The sequence below is a fragment of the Rhodnius prolixus genome, unplaced genomic scaffold, assembly GCF_049639745.1.
Source record: "Rhodnius prolixus isolate KJV_2025 unplaced genomic scaffold, Rpr scaffold_6, whole genome shotgun sequence".
NCBI classification, from domain to species: Eukaryota; Metazoa; Arthropoda; class Insecta; order Hemiptera; family Reduviidae; genus Rhodnius; species Rhodnius prolixus.
The window spans coordinates 23,880,005-23,894,816 of record NW_027411634.1 but is presented as its reverse complement, the minus strand read 5'-3'; the positions used below and the strand labels follow the sequence as shown (position 1 = coordinate 23,894,816).

At 35.6% G+C, this 14,812-nt stretch overlaps 2 protein-coding genes across 2 annotated transcripts in view; one reads left to right on the top strand and one right to left on the bottom strand.

The window, feature by feature from the left end:
* The window catches only part of LOC141460154 (uncharacterized), a 2,597-nt gene extending 2,273 nt beyond the window's left edge, over positions 1-324 (bottom strand). Inside the window, exon 1 of the mRNA XM_074139858.1 lies at positions 13-324. Coding sequence (XP_073995959.1) covers positions 13-204 — 192 coding nt within the window. The 5' untranslated portion in view covers positions 205-324. The remainder of the gene's footprint in view (positions 1-12) is intronic.
* The window catches only part of Ide (Insulin degrading metalloproteinase), a 24,872-nt gene extending 10,060 nt beyond the window's left edge, over positions 1-14,812 (top strand). Inside the window, exons 16-22 of the mRNA XM_074140416.1 lie at positions 1,751-1,963; positions 2,202-2,253; positions 2,397-2,554; positions 2,641-2,775; positions 4,013-4,222; positions 10,080-10,217; positions 12,653-14,812. Of these exons, the coding sequence (XP_073996517.1) occupies positions 1,751-1,963; positions 2,202-2,253; positions 2,397-2,554; positions 2,641-2,775; positions 4,013-4,222; positions 10,080-10,217; positions 12,653-12,760 (1,014 nt within the window). The 3' untranslated portion in view covers positions 12,761-14,812. The remainder of the gene's footprint in view (positions 1-1,750; positions 1,964-2,201; positions 2,254-2,396; positions 2,555-2,640; positions 2,776-4,012; positions 4,223-10,079; positions 10,218-12,652) is intronic.

Sequence of the window (14,812 nt, the reverse complement as noted above, 5' to 3'; positions counted from 1 at the left end):
TTGTTGACGTACTGTATTGATTTTTGTTGTAAAACTTTGAACTGGGTAAACACCTTTTTGACCTAGAGTGAGTAATTGTACAGCTTCATTAAATATATCGTTTATGGACCATCTTAACTGGTTAATCTTAAGACCAGTACCCCAGGTTTTTACTAGCATGCCTTCGCACCAACCTAAATATAAAATTATCATGAACTTAAACATTTTTTTTCCCAATACTTAAAATTAGAAATAAATTTTAATTAGCTTTAATATTATGAGAGTATTCATTCAACTGTTTTAGTGACATATAAACTGTAAAAACAATGATGATGTGCCTTACAAAAGATTAGAGATAACCTTGATGCCCTTTTCCTAGCCCACATTTTACTTATCTCTTTAGCAATTTGTCTACTAAATATTTCTGTTAAGTGGAAGTTCAAATTTAAAATTTTGCTAATAATTAAATTTTATGTTTTTATGATACTTTAAAGCTGCTGACGACCACTTTCTTTGACCATTTTGCTCATAATTTTCTATTCGTTTCTGTTCTGAAAACCGTACATTATTGTGTGATACAGTTCTGTATAATTTTAAATATAAAACAAAATTTTCTGCAAATTATATTTTCAAAAGTATCGAAACAGTAAACTTCAATTATATCTAAAATTTGCCATTTCAATAAGAACTAAAATTTCCTAATACTAACTTTACCTAATATTAAAACTCATTAATTTGGATGTTTAAAATAAGTTTTTGAATTTTACAGGATTTTATTAATAAGGGTTCCTATTTTTTTTTTTTTTAAGCATAGAATGTTTACTCAGTGTACCGTACTTCTGAAATTTTGAAATTGGAATAAAGTTTTTAAATTTCCATTATCTTATGAGGCCTGGCCAACGTACAGTTCTCAGGATTTGATTTTGTCTTTTTTTAAATGATTGTAAAGTTTTAAACAATTTAATTTATTATTTTGTATCGGTTGTTCTGCATGTTGAATCTTCTATTTTTATCTATCATAATATAATTTAGTTCCCGCTATTCTTTGTTGTGGTAATTTGAATGATCTGGTTAGGTAACAACTTCAAAAGAAAAATGATAGTAGAGCTCAGCTGTAAGCTCTAAATTTTAGAATCAAATTTGGTAATGGTATGTAGTAATGAAACTTGAAGAAGTGGTTACCTTAACTACTATCATAGAATTGCTTCTGTCAGTAAGCTGAATATAGGATTTTGGGGGAATGAGGAGATAGATAGATTAGCTATTAATCACACCCTCTCTTGATGTCATCATTTTTACGGTACTCTACTACCATTAGTCCGCCTATAACAAATTTAAGTCTAGTTGCTATGATTATTCTGAGCACATCAGGCTATAATCGTTTTCTCTTTTACAGTGTAATGTAGTTGCGCCAATGTCAATGTGACAAGTAATTTCTACAGAATACTGTGTAAAATTTTAAGACGGTGTAAGAAACACCCATTCATCTCCTGATTGTTTTGATTATGAGGAGATTAGGTTTGAAAATCATTGGTCGGATTAGGTTGATGATGAAGATCTTAAACTATTTCCACTTAAGGTTGCTGTCCGATCTTCTCTAACCGCTGTCTTAACTCTTAATCTTAACTGGATTGAGTCCCCGCACTTAAATTTTTATTCTGAAAGTGGCTTTTGATGTTTATATTTTGCTTTGATGCGTGAAGAATTGAAACTTACTTGATTAATTGTTTTCTTTTATAAATTCTTTATAACTAAATTTTTGTATGTACAGTACATAAGAAGTTTGAAGAATTTCGAATCAGAACAGCCATATTTACATGCAAATTATTATCTATCAGTACTCTTGTCGGAACAAGCTTGGACAAAAGGAGAACTATTGTCTACCACTGATGTTTTGTCAGTGGATGCTTTGAGAGAATTTATTAAACAGTTACTATCCAGAGTTCATGTAGAGTCTTTTATACACGGCAATACTACTAAAGAGGTATGATTTATTATTTTGTTTTCTTTTTTGCGCATCAACAGCTGAGGTTATTAGCGCCCGGAGCTTTTTCCAGTGCACTGCCGGCCTCCGGACAGTGTTCTCTCGTTACAGACAACACTTTCCATCATCGGACAGTGAGCTGTAAGAAGCTCCTAGGAAGAGAAAATCTAAGGGTCAGCTATTATTATTATTATTATGTTGCATAAATAAACTTAATTTAAATTAAAACTATGTTTAGATAGCGTTAGACATGGCCAACACAGTAATGGACAGATTAAGTGGTAGTGTTGGTTTATGACCATTACTCCCCAGTCAGTTGCTACGCAACCGCGAGGTACAACTGGCTGATGGTATGTAGCTTTATATCAAACTTAGTTTGTTTTTTTTTCAGAATTATTCCAAAAGCTAATATCATATTATGTTATTTGTTTAGGGTCAAATTTTGTTTATGAAATGAATAACAGCGTACATAAGAGTTCTTGTGCCGAAACTTATTATCAGTGCAATTTACAGTCTACTAAAACCAATATGTTACTAGAATTATTTGTTCATCTAATTTCAGAACCATGCTTCAACATTTTAAGGACAAAGGTTGGTAGAAGATTTTGCTATTATAAAATTACAAAAATGTATCATTTCGTAAAAATACATCTTGAAATATTAATATATTTTTTTAGGAACAACTCGGTTATATAGTATTTAGCGGAGTAAGGAGATCAAACGGTACCCAAGGTTTACGTGTAATCGTTCAGTCGGATAAACATCCTTCATTTGTGGACCAAAGGGTTGAAGCATTTATTGAGTGCATGAGTGTAAGTTTATTTATTTTTTATATTTTGATTTATTTTTTTTTTTTAAGCAAACAAAATAAAGGCACTCTCTTGTCCAATTGAGATTTAGATTTCATTTAAGTACTTGAATGAAGTAATGTAATATATAAATTTAAGTACTACTTCAAATGAAGTAATTATATGTTTATATTTTAATAAATTAATGAACGTAATATTTTTTTTCTGGAGGAAGAAAAATGTTTTATTACATTCCGTTGGCAGATTCGTATCTTTCATTCCAGGACCGCATGACGTGTTCCAGAGCAATTTTTTTTTTTCTGGATGTTTAAGTCCCTTTTAGTACTTGCGAGGGATTAACTTCTTGCTTTAGAGTTCTCTTATTTGAGAATCTGAGACTTCAGTGACTATTACCACACGCTCCATTTCATTAATGGTCATCAATCTGTTTCCAAAAATCGTGAATGCTCTCATTTGGTTGAAATAGCAACTAATAGAACTCACTGAATTTTTCTTGTATCTATTCCATTACTGTACCATGGCTCAAAATAGAAATCTTATTTGGTTCTAGAATCCAATGGCGTTGTACAGATAATTTCGATAGCATTGATGATTTTCAGTAAGCGTGAGTCTTCGTAACAGCATTTTTGATAGCGACCTTCATTTCATCTACTGTAGCTGCCTAATTTCTTGATTTCCTGGCTAGTAACTAACTCGAGCTTTTTCACCCAGTGTTTTTGGTATTATGGAGAAGAAAATCTTCTAGCCTAGCCCTCAGTCGTTCCTAGCATTCGTGCTTTCCGGATTAGCTCATTTCTCCGAAAACCACCGTTTATGTCTTCCATTTCTTAGGCAAGAACAGAAGGGTCTTTGTCCTGTCGCCTCTTTTTATTTTTGTTTCTAGGCTTTTAGTAAAGGGCCTGAAATCTTCTCTTTCTTTATTGCTTTTTCTTTTAGCAGTTCTTACCAGGCAGCCTTAGTCTAAGCGGTTGGAGCCTTATCCCACAATCTTCCCTTTTTTCAGATATTTGACTTATTCCAACTGCGCTTGGTGTTTTTTTTCTCCTCCTAGTTTTTCTATCGCACTCAACACTCTACAGTGGCTTTGTCTAACTCTACCAGGCCATCCTTGATGTTTGTTCTTTCTTTTGTCTGGTACTAGCAATTGTCATCTTTCTATTGATTTATTTTATTTAAAAAAATAATCTCTTTCATCAAATCTTTATTGTATTTTATTATTATTATTTTTAAATGTTTATAGGATTACATCTCGTGTATGTCAGATGAAGAGTTCGCTAATCATAAAGAAGCGCTAGCTGCTCAAAGATTAGAAAGACCAAAACAGATGTCAGCACAATCGGCAATATATTGGGCAGAAATTACTTCCCAGCAATATAATTTTGATAGAGCAAATATTGAAGTAGCGTTTCTTCGAACTTTAAAAAAAGAAGACATCATGCAATTCTATAATGTAAGTATAAAATTATGTGTATTTAATTCATAATGTTACATAATTTACACAATATAACTAGACTCCTCTGATAAAAATTTGCGTTCTTCTGCCTAACTTCAACGGATTATCTCCGTTATTAATAAGCTGCTCATTAATCGTGAGAAGAACCGTTTTTCTGAATTATTTATTGGCTCTGAGCGTTCCAGTTTTAATATTTCAGCGTTTCGCTGTAAAATGCCGTTAAAATTTCTAATGGTCTAAGAACCCAAAGGGCTCTGATGCACAATAAAACCCTATCAGAAAATGCTAAAAATCAGCAACTTACCATCCCCCACTGCTTGAATTTATGTATAATAGTGGTCATTATGAGATTAATAAAGTCTAAAGTGAAATAAACATTTATAATAACCGTTTACTATTTATCCAAAATAAGAAAAATTGTTGAGTGACCCAATTAGTTTCTGGACAAATGCCTAATTTCTACTGATCGACACCATCAAAGGGTAAAGTCTGTCAAACTTATCGAATTTGAAAAGATAGTTTCATCTATGTTCTTCATGAGAAAACTTTAGAAACAGCTTATTTTATTAAAATGGGTTAAAAGTATATAAAGACAAAATGAAAATGAAGGAACAATCTCTGAAAAAAGTATTAAGAATTCTTCTTCGGAAATTTATTATTATTATTATTATATTATTATTATTATTATATTATTATTATTATTATATTATTATTATTATTATATTATTATTATTATTATATTATTATTATTATTATATTATTATTATTATTATATTTCCCTCTGTGGTTCCGGGGGTAGAATAGGGCCACAGTATTTACCGCTTGTCGTAAGAGTCGACTAAAGGGACAACTGTCCGTTGACCATCATCCTTTATCCTTCCCTTACATTTTATCCTTATTCCATCTTCCTCACCCTTATCCTATTTTTTCCTTACTACTTCCCAACTATTATATGATTGGTCCCTCCTGTTTAGAGGGGGAAGGATGTGAGTGGTCTCTGCTGGACCTCTCTTGCAGTTGGGATCAGGGACCAGCCCCTTCGGGCCGTGATCGGGGAGTACACACTGGATGACGGATGTTAAAGGCTGTCATTGCTCCGGGCGAGTTCCAATCCGTCAGGATCTCGGGATTGGTTAAGCGAAGGCTGGGCCTCAGGGAACTGGGGTAGGATTAAAATTATCCGAGGGTACACCCGCTCCCAGCTATTTTGGCCCGCCCCCTTGTGTACGATGCGCTGGCAAACAATTTATGGTAAATCAATCTATTAAAACAAATACGAGTAGAGGGAAGGAGAAGACGGGTGTCTTGGAAGGACACTTAGAAGTTAGTAAATTAGAGGAGCAGGAATTGGAAAAAATCAAGGCAGTCCTAAAAAAGATGAAGGATGCTGTGAAGGTCCAAAAGAATGTCAGTATGGATGTGAAAAAAGGATTATTGAAGTTGGACGAATCCGTGGATATCCTGGACAGCCTGCTAAAAAAGAGGGTGGCTTTAGAAATGAAGTTGCAACCGCAGACACAAACGGCGACAGTGACCGAGGCGTCGACTTCAGCACCGAGCATCAGTCAGGAGGAAGAGAAAAGAAATGTGGATGCGGGTAGCGAACAAACATCTGAGGAAGTCGCGGGACCTTGGGAGACGCAGAGGTCAAGAGCCAAGAAGAAGGAAAATAGTTCAAAGAAGCGGGAAAAAAGAAACAGAAAGCCCAAAGTAAGAAGGCGACCAGATGCAATATTAATAAAACCGGGTGAAGAAGAGACTTTCGCGGGAGTTCTTAAAAAGATTCGCGAAAATATTAATCCAGAAGAGGTCGGTACATCAGTGCAATCTTTGCGACGTACTCAAAAAGGTGACGTTCTGATTGAGCTTGGGCAGCAGAGTGGGGCTCAAGAAGCGTTAATGGAGAAAATTAACACAGTTTTAGGGGATGCAGGAACTGTTAAGAAGCTGACTCCACGAGCGACTATTGAGATCAGGGACCTGGATAGTATGACTGTCGTAGAAGATGTCATAGCGGCCATAGAGAGGGAATGTAAGCATGAGGCTGGTGAAGTTGAAGTAAACCTGACTGAATCCAATAATCGGGGGCAGAGATTGGCTTTTGCCAAGATGAATGAGAAAGCTGTTTCTATGCTTCTAGAAACATCGCGAATCAAGATCGGATGGGTAAATTGCCGCATGCGGCGCAAAACTGTAGTAGACAGGTGTTATCGTTGTCTGGGATACGGACATCGCTCAAGTAACTGCAAGGGGCCAGATAGACGGGAACATTGCTTTCGATGCGGACAAAAAGGTCATAAGGCCAAGGATTGTAAAGGAGTTCTGAAATGTATGTTGTGTACGGAAAAAGAGCTTACTAATTCGGATCACGTGCCTGGTACAGGAAAATGTGAGGTATTTAGGAAAGCTCTAGAGCATGCAAAAAGTCGGTCTGCATGACAATAATATTACAGGGGAACTTACACAGGAGTGTCACAGCGCAGAATCTTCTTCACCAGATTCAACGTGAAAAAGAGGTAGACATACTATTTATTAGTGAACAACACCATGATTCCGCAGATGGTCAGTGGTTTTCGGATGAACTAGGTACAGCGGCTATTTGGGTACCAACTGGGAGAGGTGAAGCTTTTGTAGTAGATCACGGCGCTGGACAAGGTTACGTTTGGGTGAAATGTGCGGACATTTTTTATGTGAGCTGTTACTTCACCCCGAATGTGAGCATTCACGATTTTCGGGAGAAAGTCGACAGACTGGAAGACACAGTTCGAGACTTGGGACGGGCAATTGTAGTGGCTGGAGATTTTAACGCCAAGGCAGTGGAGTGGGGTATGCCTACAACAGACGCTAGAGGGAGACATGTATTGGAAATGGCGGCTAGGCTTGGTCTCACGGTGGCTAACGTCGGAAATAAGGCGACATTCAGGCGGCCTGGAAACACTGGGACGATACCGGATATCACTTTGGTAACGGAATCATTGGCGCGGTTTATAGGAAACTGGAGAGTGATTGAAGACTTCACGGGTAGTGATCACCAGTATATCACCTTCAACCTTCAACGTAACCAGAGCAGACCTACAGGTAATGGTGTGAAGCTAACCGGATGGAATGTATCCAAGTTGGATGAGGATATCCTTGAGTTGGCCATCAATAGAGGTAAGGATGCAGTTCTGTCGGAGAGCGGCTCTCCCGAGGACATTGTTAATACTACTATGTGTCTTGTACGACAAGCGTGTGATGACTCTATGCCGCGAAGAGCAAAACTCAGAAGAAGGAAGACTGCAGTATATTGGTGGACGGAAGAGATCGCTGAGCTTAGAAGGAAGTGTCTGCGCTTAAGACGTATTGTCACAAGAGCTAGGAGACGGAATAGGGACGTAGAGATGGAACACTCCCAGTTTAGTCAGGCAAGACGAGCACTCAAGAATGCCATTTTCAGGAGCAAGCAGCTCAAATGGGAAGACCTGAAACGGGATGTAGATAAGGACCCGTGGGGATTGGGATACAAGATTGTGATGCGCAAACTAGGATCCCAGTCGCCAACACCCAAGATGGACGCGAGGGAGATGGGCAAAATAGTGTCTACACTTTTCCCGACCCATCCGCTGAGAAGCCGAGAGCAGTATTCTCCCCCATCGGAGGATGTGCCGCTGTTCACGGAAGAAGAATTGAATCAGGCAGCTGGTTCTCTCCAGAACAAGAAGGCCCCGGGGCCTGATGGTATTCCCTCGGAGGTACTAAAAGTAATTACCCGATCATGTCCTCAGTTGTTGTTGAACATGTACAACCGCTGTCTTGAAGCTGGAATCTTTCCAAAAATATGGAAAATACAGCGGCTGGTTTTAATTAGCAAAGGGAAGGGCGTTCCGAATTCCCCATCAGCTTACAGACCTCTGTGCATGCTGGATACAGCGGGGAAACTGTTAGAACGTCTTCTTAAACCACGGTTGTCTGCGGCAATCCAAGAGGCTGGTGATCTGTCTGAAAGACAGTACGGCTTCAGACGAGGTCGGTCTACCATTGGGGCTGTACAAGAAGTGGTGAGAACTTTCCATCTGGCACAGCAGGGAAACCACTACTCCAGAAGAATAGTGTTACTGGCCACATTAGATGTCCGAAACGCGTTTAATTCAGCGAAGTGGTCAGATATATTGAGAGCCCTGGAGACAGTTTTTAGAATACCGCCCTACCTTCTCCGCATGGTACAGAGCTACCTTTCGGACAGGCAGCTGAAGTATGAAACTGCAGACGGGCTGCGTAGCAAAGAGATCACGGGAGGAGCTGCTCAGGGGTCTATCTTGGGGCCGGATCTGTGGAACGTTTCTTACGATGGTATCCTGCGTATGGAGATGCCGGAAAGTTCTTTCGTGGTAGGATATGCTGATGACATCGCTGCCGTTATCGTTGCACGCGATACTGAAGAGGCTCAGATTAGGCTGAACCAAGTGATGAGGCGCGCGACCTCTTGGTTGGAGGACCATGGTCTCAGTTTAGCAACAGAAAAGACGGAAATAGTCCTACTCACAAGACGACATATTCCCACGAGAATACATGTTTGTGTAGCTAAAGAGACGATTGTCGCCAGCAACGCGGTCAAGTATCTGGGGATTCGCCTGGATACTAAACTCTCGTTTTGGGAGCAGATCAGGCACTCTTCGGAGAAAGCCGCGAAGGTGACATCGGCACTGAGTGGGCTTATGTCAAACGTTGGGGGACCGACGTCTAGTAAACGGCGACTTCTGATGTCGGTAACGAACGCCATACTTCTATATGGGTGTGAAGTTTGGGCCGACGCTCTTAGAAAGGAAAAGTACCGGAAGCAGATGGCTTCGGTCCAAAGAAGAGGAGCATTAAGGATCGCCTGTTCCTATCGGACGGTATCGGAGCCTGTGGCACTAGTGGTGGCTGGAGTGATCCCTATTGATTTGATGGCCCAAGATCGTAAAATGGCTTACGATCTAAGGGAAGTCCTTGGAACATCGGAGGCGAAGTTAGTGGCCAGGGAACACTCAATTCGGTCCTGGAATGAGAGGTGGCGGACGGACACCCGAGGCAGATGGACTGCACGGCTAATTGGCAACCCTTCTGTGTGGGCCGGAAGAGAGCATGGCGAGGTCGACTACTACCTCACCCAGTTTCTTACGGGGCATGGGTACTTCAACTCGTACCTGTATAGGATGGGGAAAGTGGGAGACCCGTCATGCATCTTCGGAGACTCTGACCTCGATGACGCCCATCACACATTCTTTATGTGTGAAAGATGGGTGCCGGAGAGGGAGAGATTGGAACAGGAGGTCGGAAGAATTACGCCCGAGACCGTAGTGGGGATTATGCTCTCTCACACAGACTGCTGGGACCGGGTGGCGACCTTTGTGAAGGCAGTCTTGATAAGAAAGAAGCAGGAGCTGGATTTCCGTCTGCTCCGGTCGTTCCGGAGAGTTGAATAAAGGCCGGTGGGAGCTCATATGGGCTACTGTGAGGCACCACCCTGAAGTAATGCGTAAGTGGTTCCAGGGTGGGTTTCAATGCCTCTTGGGGAGGTGGGTTTTTTAGTGGGTGAGGGTCCCACATACCGTGGGATTTTCCCACGACGATGCATTATGCATTTTTCCCCCTCCATCAAAAAAAAAAAAAAAAAAAAAAAAAAAAAAAAAAAATTATTATTATATTATTATTATTATATTATTATTATTATTATATTATTATTATTATTATATTATTATTATTATTATTATATTATTATTATTATTATATTATTATTATTATTATTACTTTAATTTAAGACGCGTTATTTCTATGTTACATATTATTTAGTTAAATGTTATTATTTTATTTTATTTTTATTTATTTCTTTAAGGAGCTGATATGTACAGAAGCACCACATAGACATAAATTAGCGGTGCATGTTCTATCTACAGCAGTAGGTGGAGCTGGTCATGATCGGCCTGCAGATAATGGTCCCTCAGAGCCTCAGAAGCTTGAAGTAAATAATGAGGTTACTGTTCAATAATTACTTTACTTCCCTTTATTTATTTTTAACCTAATATTAAATAACTGCGAAAGTACTTCTAGTTATGTCTTATTGCGTCAGAATTATATTGTTTCTTATTAGCAGTAAGTGATATTGAATCCAAAATTATTATTACTAATTACTCTGTAAATCTTGGCCCGATTTTGATAAAATTTGGTAGGATGATAGGGTTAGGGCTCCCTTACGTAACATTAAAGCGGCGATCAGCTCTTACACTTGTTAAGGGGAAGTATAGGAATTGTTTCAAATTATCGACACGTGAACCGATTTTCATGAATGAAATGTCATTCGAATCGAAATTTTGTACAGATTTGCACTTTAAAAGTCTCGACGCCGTGCCTCATAAGGAGGGGAGTTTGCCCCACCCAAATAAGGCCCTTTCTAAAACTATTATTACCAATATTTCTATAACGCTTAGTCCGACTTTGATAAAATTCAGCTCGAATAAGTGGTTAAAGCTCCTCTACATTGCTGATGCTCTTGCACCTACTAAGAGGAAGTACTGCAATCGTTTAAATTATCAATGAGTGAACCGATTTAAATCAATGAATTGTCGTTCGATTAAAAAATCTTTGCCTCTTTGCCTAGAAGTTCTGCAATCGCAGTTTATTTTTCTTACTCCTCTTAAAAGGAAGTAATGAAATCGCAGTTTAATTTTGCTATTCACGCACAAATACCTTCCTATGTTATTCAAAACGCTTTTTCAAGAAAAGTTGTTACTGAGGATGGTTTGGGGGACCTTAACGATAATCATTCTTTAAAAAGATCTCTCTAGTGGTAGTTACGGTTCCGACTTACCATCTTATCAGGTTATAATGATAGAATTGCTTATTCCAAATTTAAAAAATCTGTAAAGCAGATATGTAACTTTGTAAAATAGACAAAAAGGAAAATCTATCCAAAAGGTACAAAAATCTCTTTAACAAAAACTTACAGTTTAAAATGTTAAGTATAAGGGTTGATTAAACGCCAAAAGGTACACAAATCAGCAAGCACTCAAAATTTCATTAATTCTTCATTAATATTTAAGTAATTTTACTGCATTAATATTCATTAATATTTTTTAGAATTTATTAGATGTCACAGACCCTTATGCTGGCCACTTCATTTATAATATTTTTTTGTTATAATTATGATAAATCACACATATGTACATGCATGTTAAAGTAGAAAAAGACAAAGTTAGAGTAGGCTACTGTCTTGAATTCGTCTTACCGAAATATTCGAGAGCACAAATAACACACAGTTATAACAAGTAGATTATTCAACAACAATTATTGATTTCTCTATTTTAATTTAATTTTACTTATAGTAAAATACTGGAATAATTAGCTGTCCTAAAAATATACATATCTTATTTACTTTATTTTACATATTACATTTTTTTTTATAAAAAAAAGTTTTGAATTTTTTAGCCTCATAATTTTTTTTTATTTTTTATAACGTTTTTCTTTTTAACCTGTATTTAATAGTTTGATTATTATAAATAACTAGATATTACAGTCAATCTACAGTGCTACTTGAACAAATATTTTGTAGACGAAAATGGCCAGCATAAGGGTCTGTGACATCTAATAAATTCTAAAAAATATTAATGAATATTAATGCAGTAAAATTACTTAAATATTAATGAAGAATTAATGAAATTTTGAGTGCTTGCTGATTTGTGTACCTTTTGGCGTTTAATCAACCCTTATACTTAACATTTTAAACTGTAAGTTTTTGTTAAAGAGTTGAATAATTTATGTATCAAAAGTAAAAGCTCGGAAATAACAGATCGCCTGCCTTAAGAGTGAAGAATCTTAGAATTTTTTAAATGAAATTATTTGAATTTTTCTACACCTCTTAAATATCGAGTCTTGAACCACAAACCTTAAACTCCTTGAAATTTTCTCTTGACCACTCTAAAGACAAAGTGAAAAAGTAGTAATTTATATTACATTATCAGTTTGTAACTTTTCTCGTAATGAATTTTTCGCGCCCACTTGAGATCGTGGAAATTTTGAGGAAGAATTTTCGTTATAATAAGAATATAAATAAATAAAAATACTTTAAATGAAACAATACCATCTCTGATTTAAATTAATCTGAACTTAAATAACAATTTTTTTTTTTTACAATTGAGTTTATAATATTGTAGTATTAAGAAGTTGGGTTAATCTTTAATTGATTAATCATCCTGAAAATGTTATTGTAGTTTTATTTTAATAGCGTCATTTTCTGTTTTTATTGAAAATAAGTCTTAAAATGGTATAATATATTGATGTTTGGTGCTATTTCTAAATTAAATTTTGTAGTTATTCAATTTGGTCAAGGAGTTTTCAATTTGTTTTTGTCAGTAATTTACTTTTTGTGCCTTATTTGCTAACTTCTTTATTTTATTTTTTTCTTTGTTTTAGCCTTGCAAGATAGACAATATCACCACATTTAAAAGTACTCAAGGATTATTTCCACTTGTTCAGCCTTATATTAATATTACATCATTTAGCACCAAAGCAAAATTGTAATTAACTGGTCTGGTTAAGAAAAAAAAAAAATTTTTAGCTGCGGTTTCATTTTTAATATAATATTAAATAGAAACTCGATTGAATTTTTTCCACTAAACATTTCTTGGTAATCCTTTCATATAAGCACAGATAATGGGTATTCTTCTTTTACTTTTATTGTTTTTTTTAAAATAAAATTAGATATTTCAGCTCAAAATAAATAGAAATTTTCAATTATGAAATTAGACCATTGAGTTTTAATATATAATTTTCAATGCTACTTATAAATGATAAGTAAATTAAATTTAATTTATTTTCTTAACTACAACATATTATATATTCGTTATTGTTTTTATATAAATGTGTATATAATTATTCTATTTTGTAAAGGTTATGTTACTTGAGAACGTATATTCATTTTAGTTATTATGATAATAAAATTAACTTCAAATTATTTCCTCTTGGAAATTTTAATAAAATTGGAAAAGGCTATTAAGAGTAATATAATTTTTTTCATTGTACTAGTGGAATGTACTACTAATACTAAACTGAAGGCTCTTCAGAAATCTGCTGCAATCAGTAGGTTATCTGCGAATGCCACGATAACAAACTCGAATCTGGAGATGCGTGAGTACTTTACCCAATGTGTACTTTTCTCATTCTCCCTTCACAAATCTTAATCTTAAAAAACAAAGGAAAAAATTCAATTTACTCCTTTTTTCTACTCTTGGTTGTAAACAGGTGTAAAAATCTTGAGATTTTAGGTCATTTTATAGAAATAATGCTTTGTTCATTTATACATAATTTGGATGGCAGAATGTAAATATTTATTTACTTCTTTGTCATTCTGCACTTGACAAATCTTCCCGCAGACATTAACTAAATCAATAAATCACCGGTATATTATTTCTCCCTTTTTTTTCTAAGAGCTAATCGCTTGTTCGCGCAACATTAAATATTAGCTCAGCGTATTACAGTCAGCAAAAATCCCTGTGTACTAATATCTTTCAGATTAGGTCAAATCTCTTTTCATATGTACAATTTACCGGATACACTGGTAAGGAATTGATGATCCTATGGTTAGTACAATCCCAATTATCTCATTTCTTGAAAAATGGCTCAATAATGGAAAACTGTATCGTGAGATAAAGCTTTCTGATGTCATTTCATGATAAATACAAGCAATAAGACCTTACTTTTCACGCTCATGAAGCTATGAAAATTCTCTTTCTTCTATTAATTTTCTACTTTCCAATCTAGTATCTATAGTCCTGTAACAAATAGTGTTCACAGCTAATATCATATCCATGCTTTACTTTTTTATCGCGGATAACCTTCCGTTCAATCCTATAGTAAAGGTGTAGTTTCTTCAAACCTCAAGTATTACGAAAATGTACTTCCTTTCTTCTTCTTCTCAAAAAGAATCACTATACTTCTATCTCAAAAGGAAAAGGGGTGGCCAAGTAAAAGGCACAACTCGGGAAAAACAGAAATCGAATCTAGTAAAACTATAACCTTCGAATGAAATAATTACTAATTTGAAAATTTGGAACTTCGCTAATTTTTCCTATGAAATATCTACTTTCTTCAAATGTTTGGAAAAGTTCGCTAGGATATTACTCCATGTACAGCTTCACGAATGTAATCCGTAGAATACATAAATGAAACATTTATATTCTATATAATATATACTAAAATAGATTGAAAAACTTAGTGGTTGCGTTATAAAAAAGGTCGCTAAATGCAATGACCAATTTAATTTCAGTAACTAACATGAGGATATAATTAAAATAATAAGATATTTTGGCTACTTCAAAATCACATGAAATTTTGCGGTAACTTAAATTACAATGATTTTGTTTGTAGCTATAAATCAAATTATATAATAAGAAATAAGATTGGGAATCAAAAATTGGGAATGGGTTGTGTGTTAGTTTAAATAATAATAAATTTATGAAATATGGTGTACTTGATATGATAAAGTAATAAAGGACAAACAAACTGCTCAAATTTATGTCATTAGGCATTGGAGTAACTGTAAAAATATAATAAAATCAACTTTTTAATTGTAAA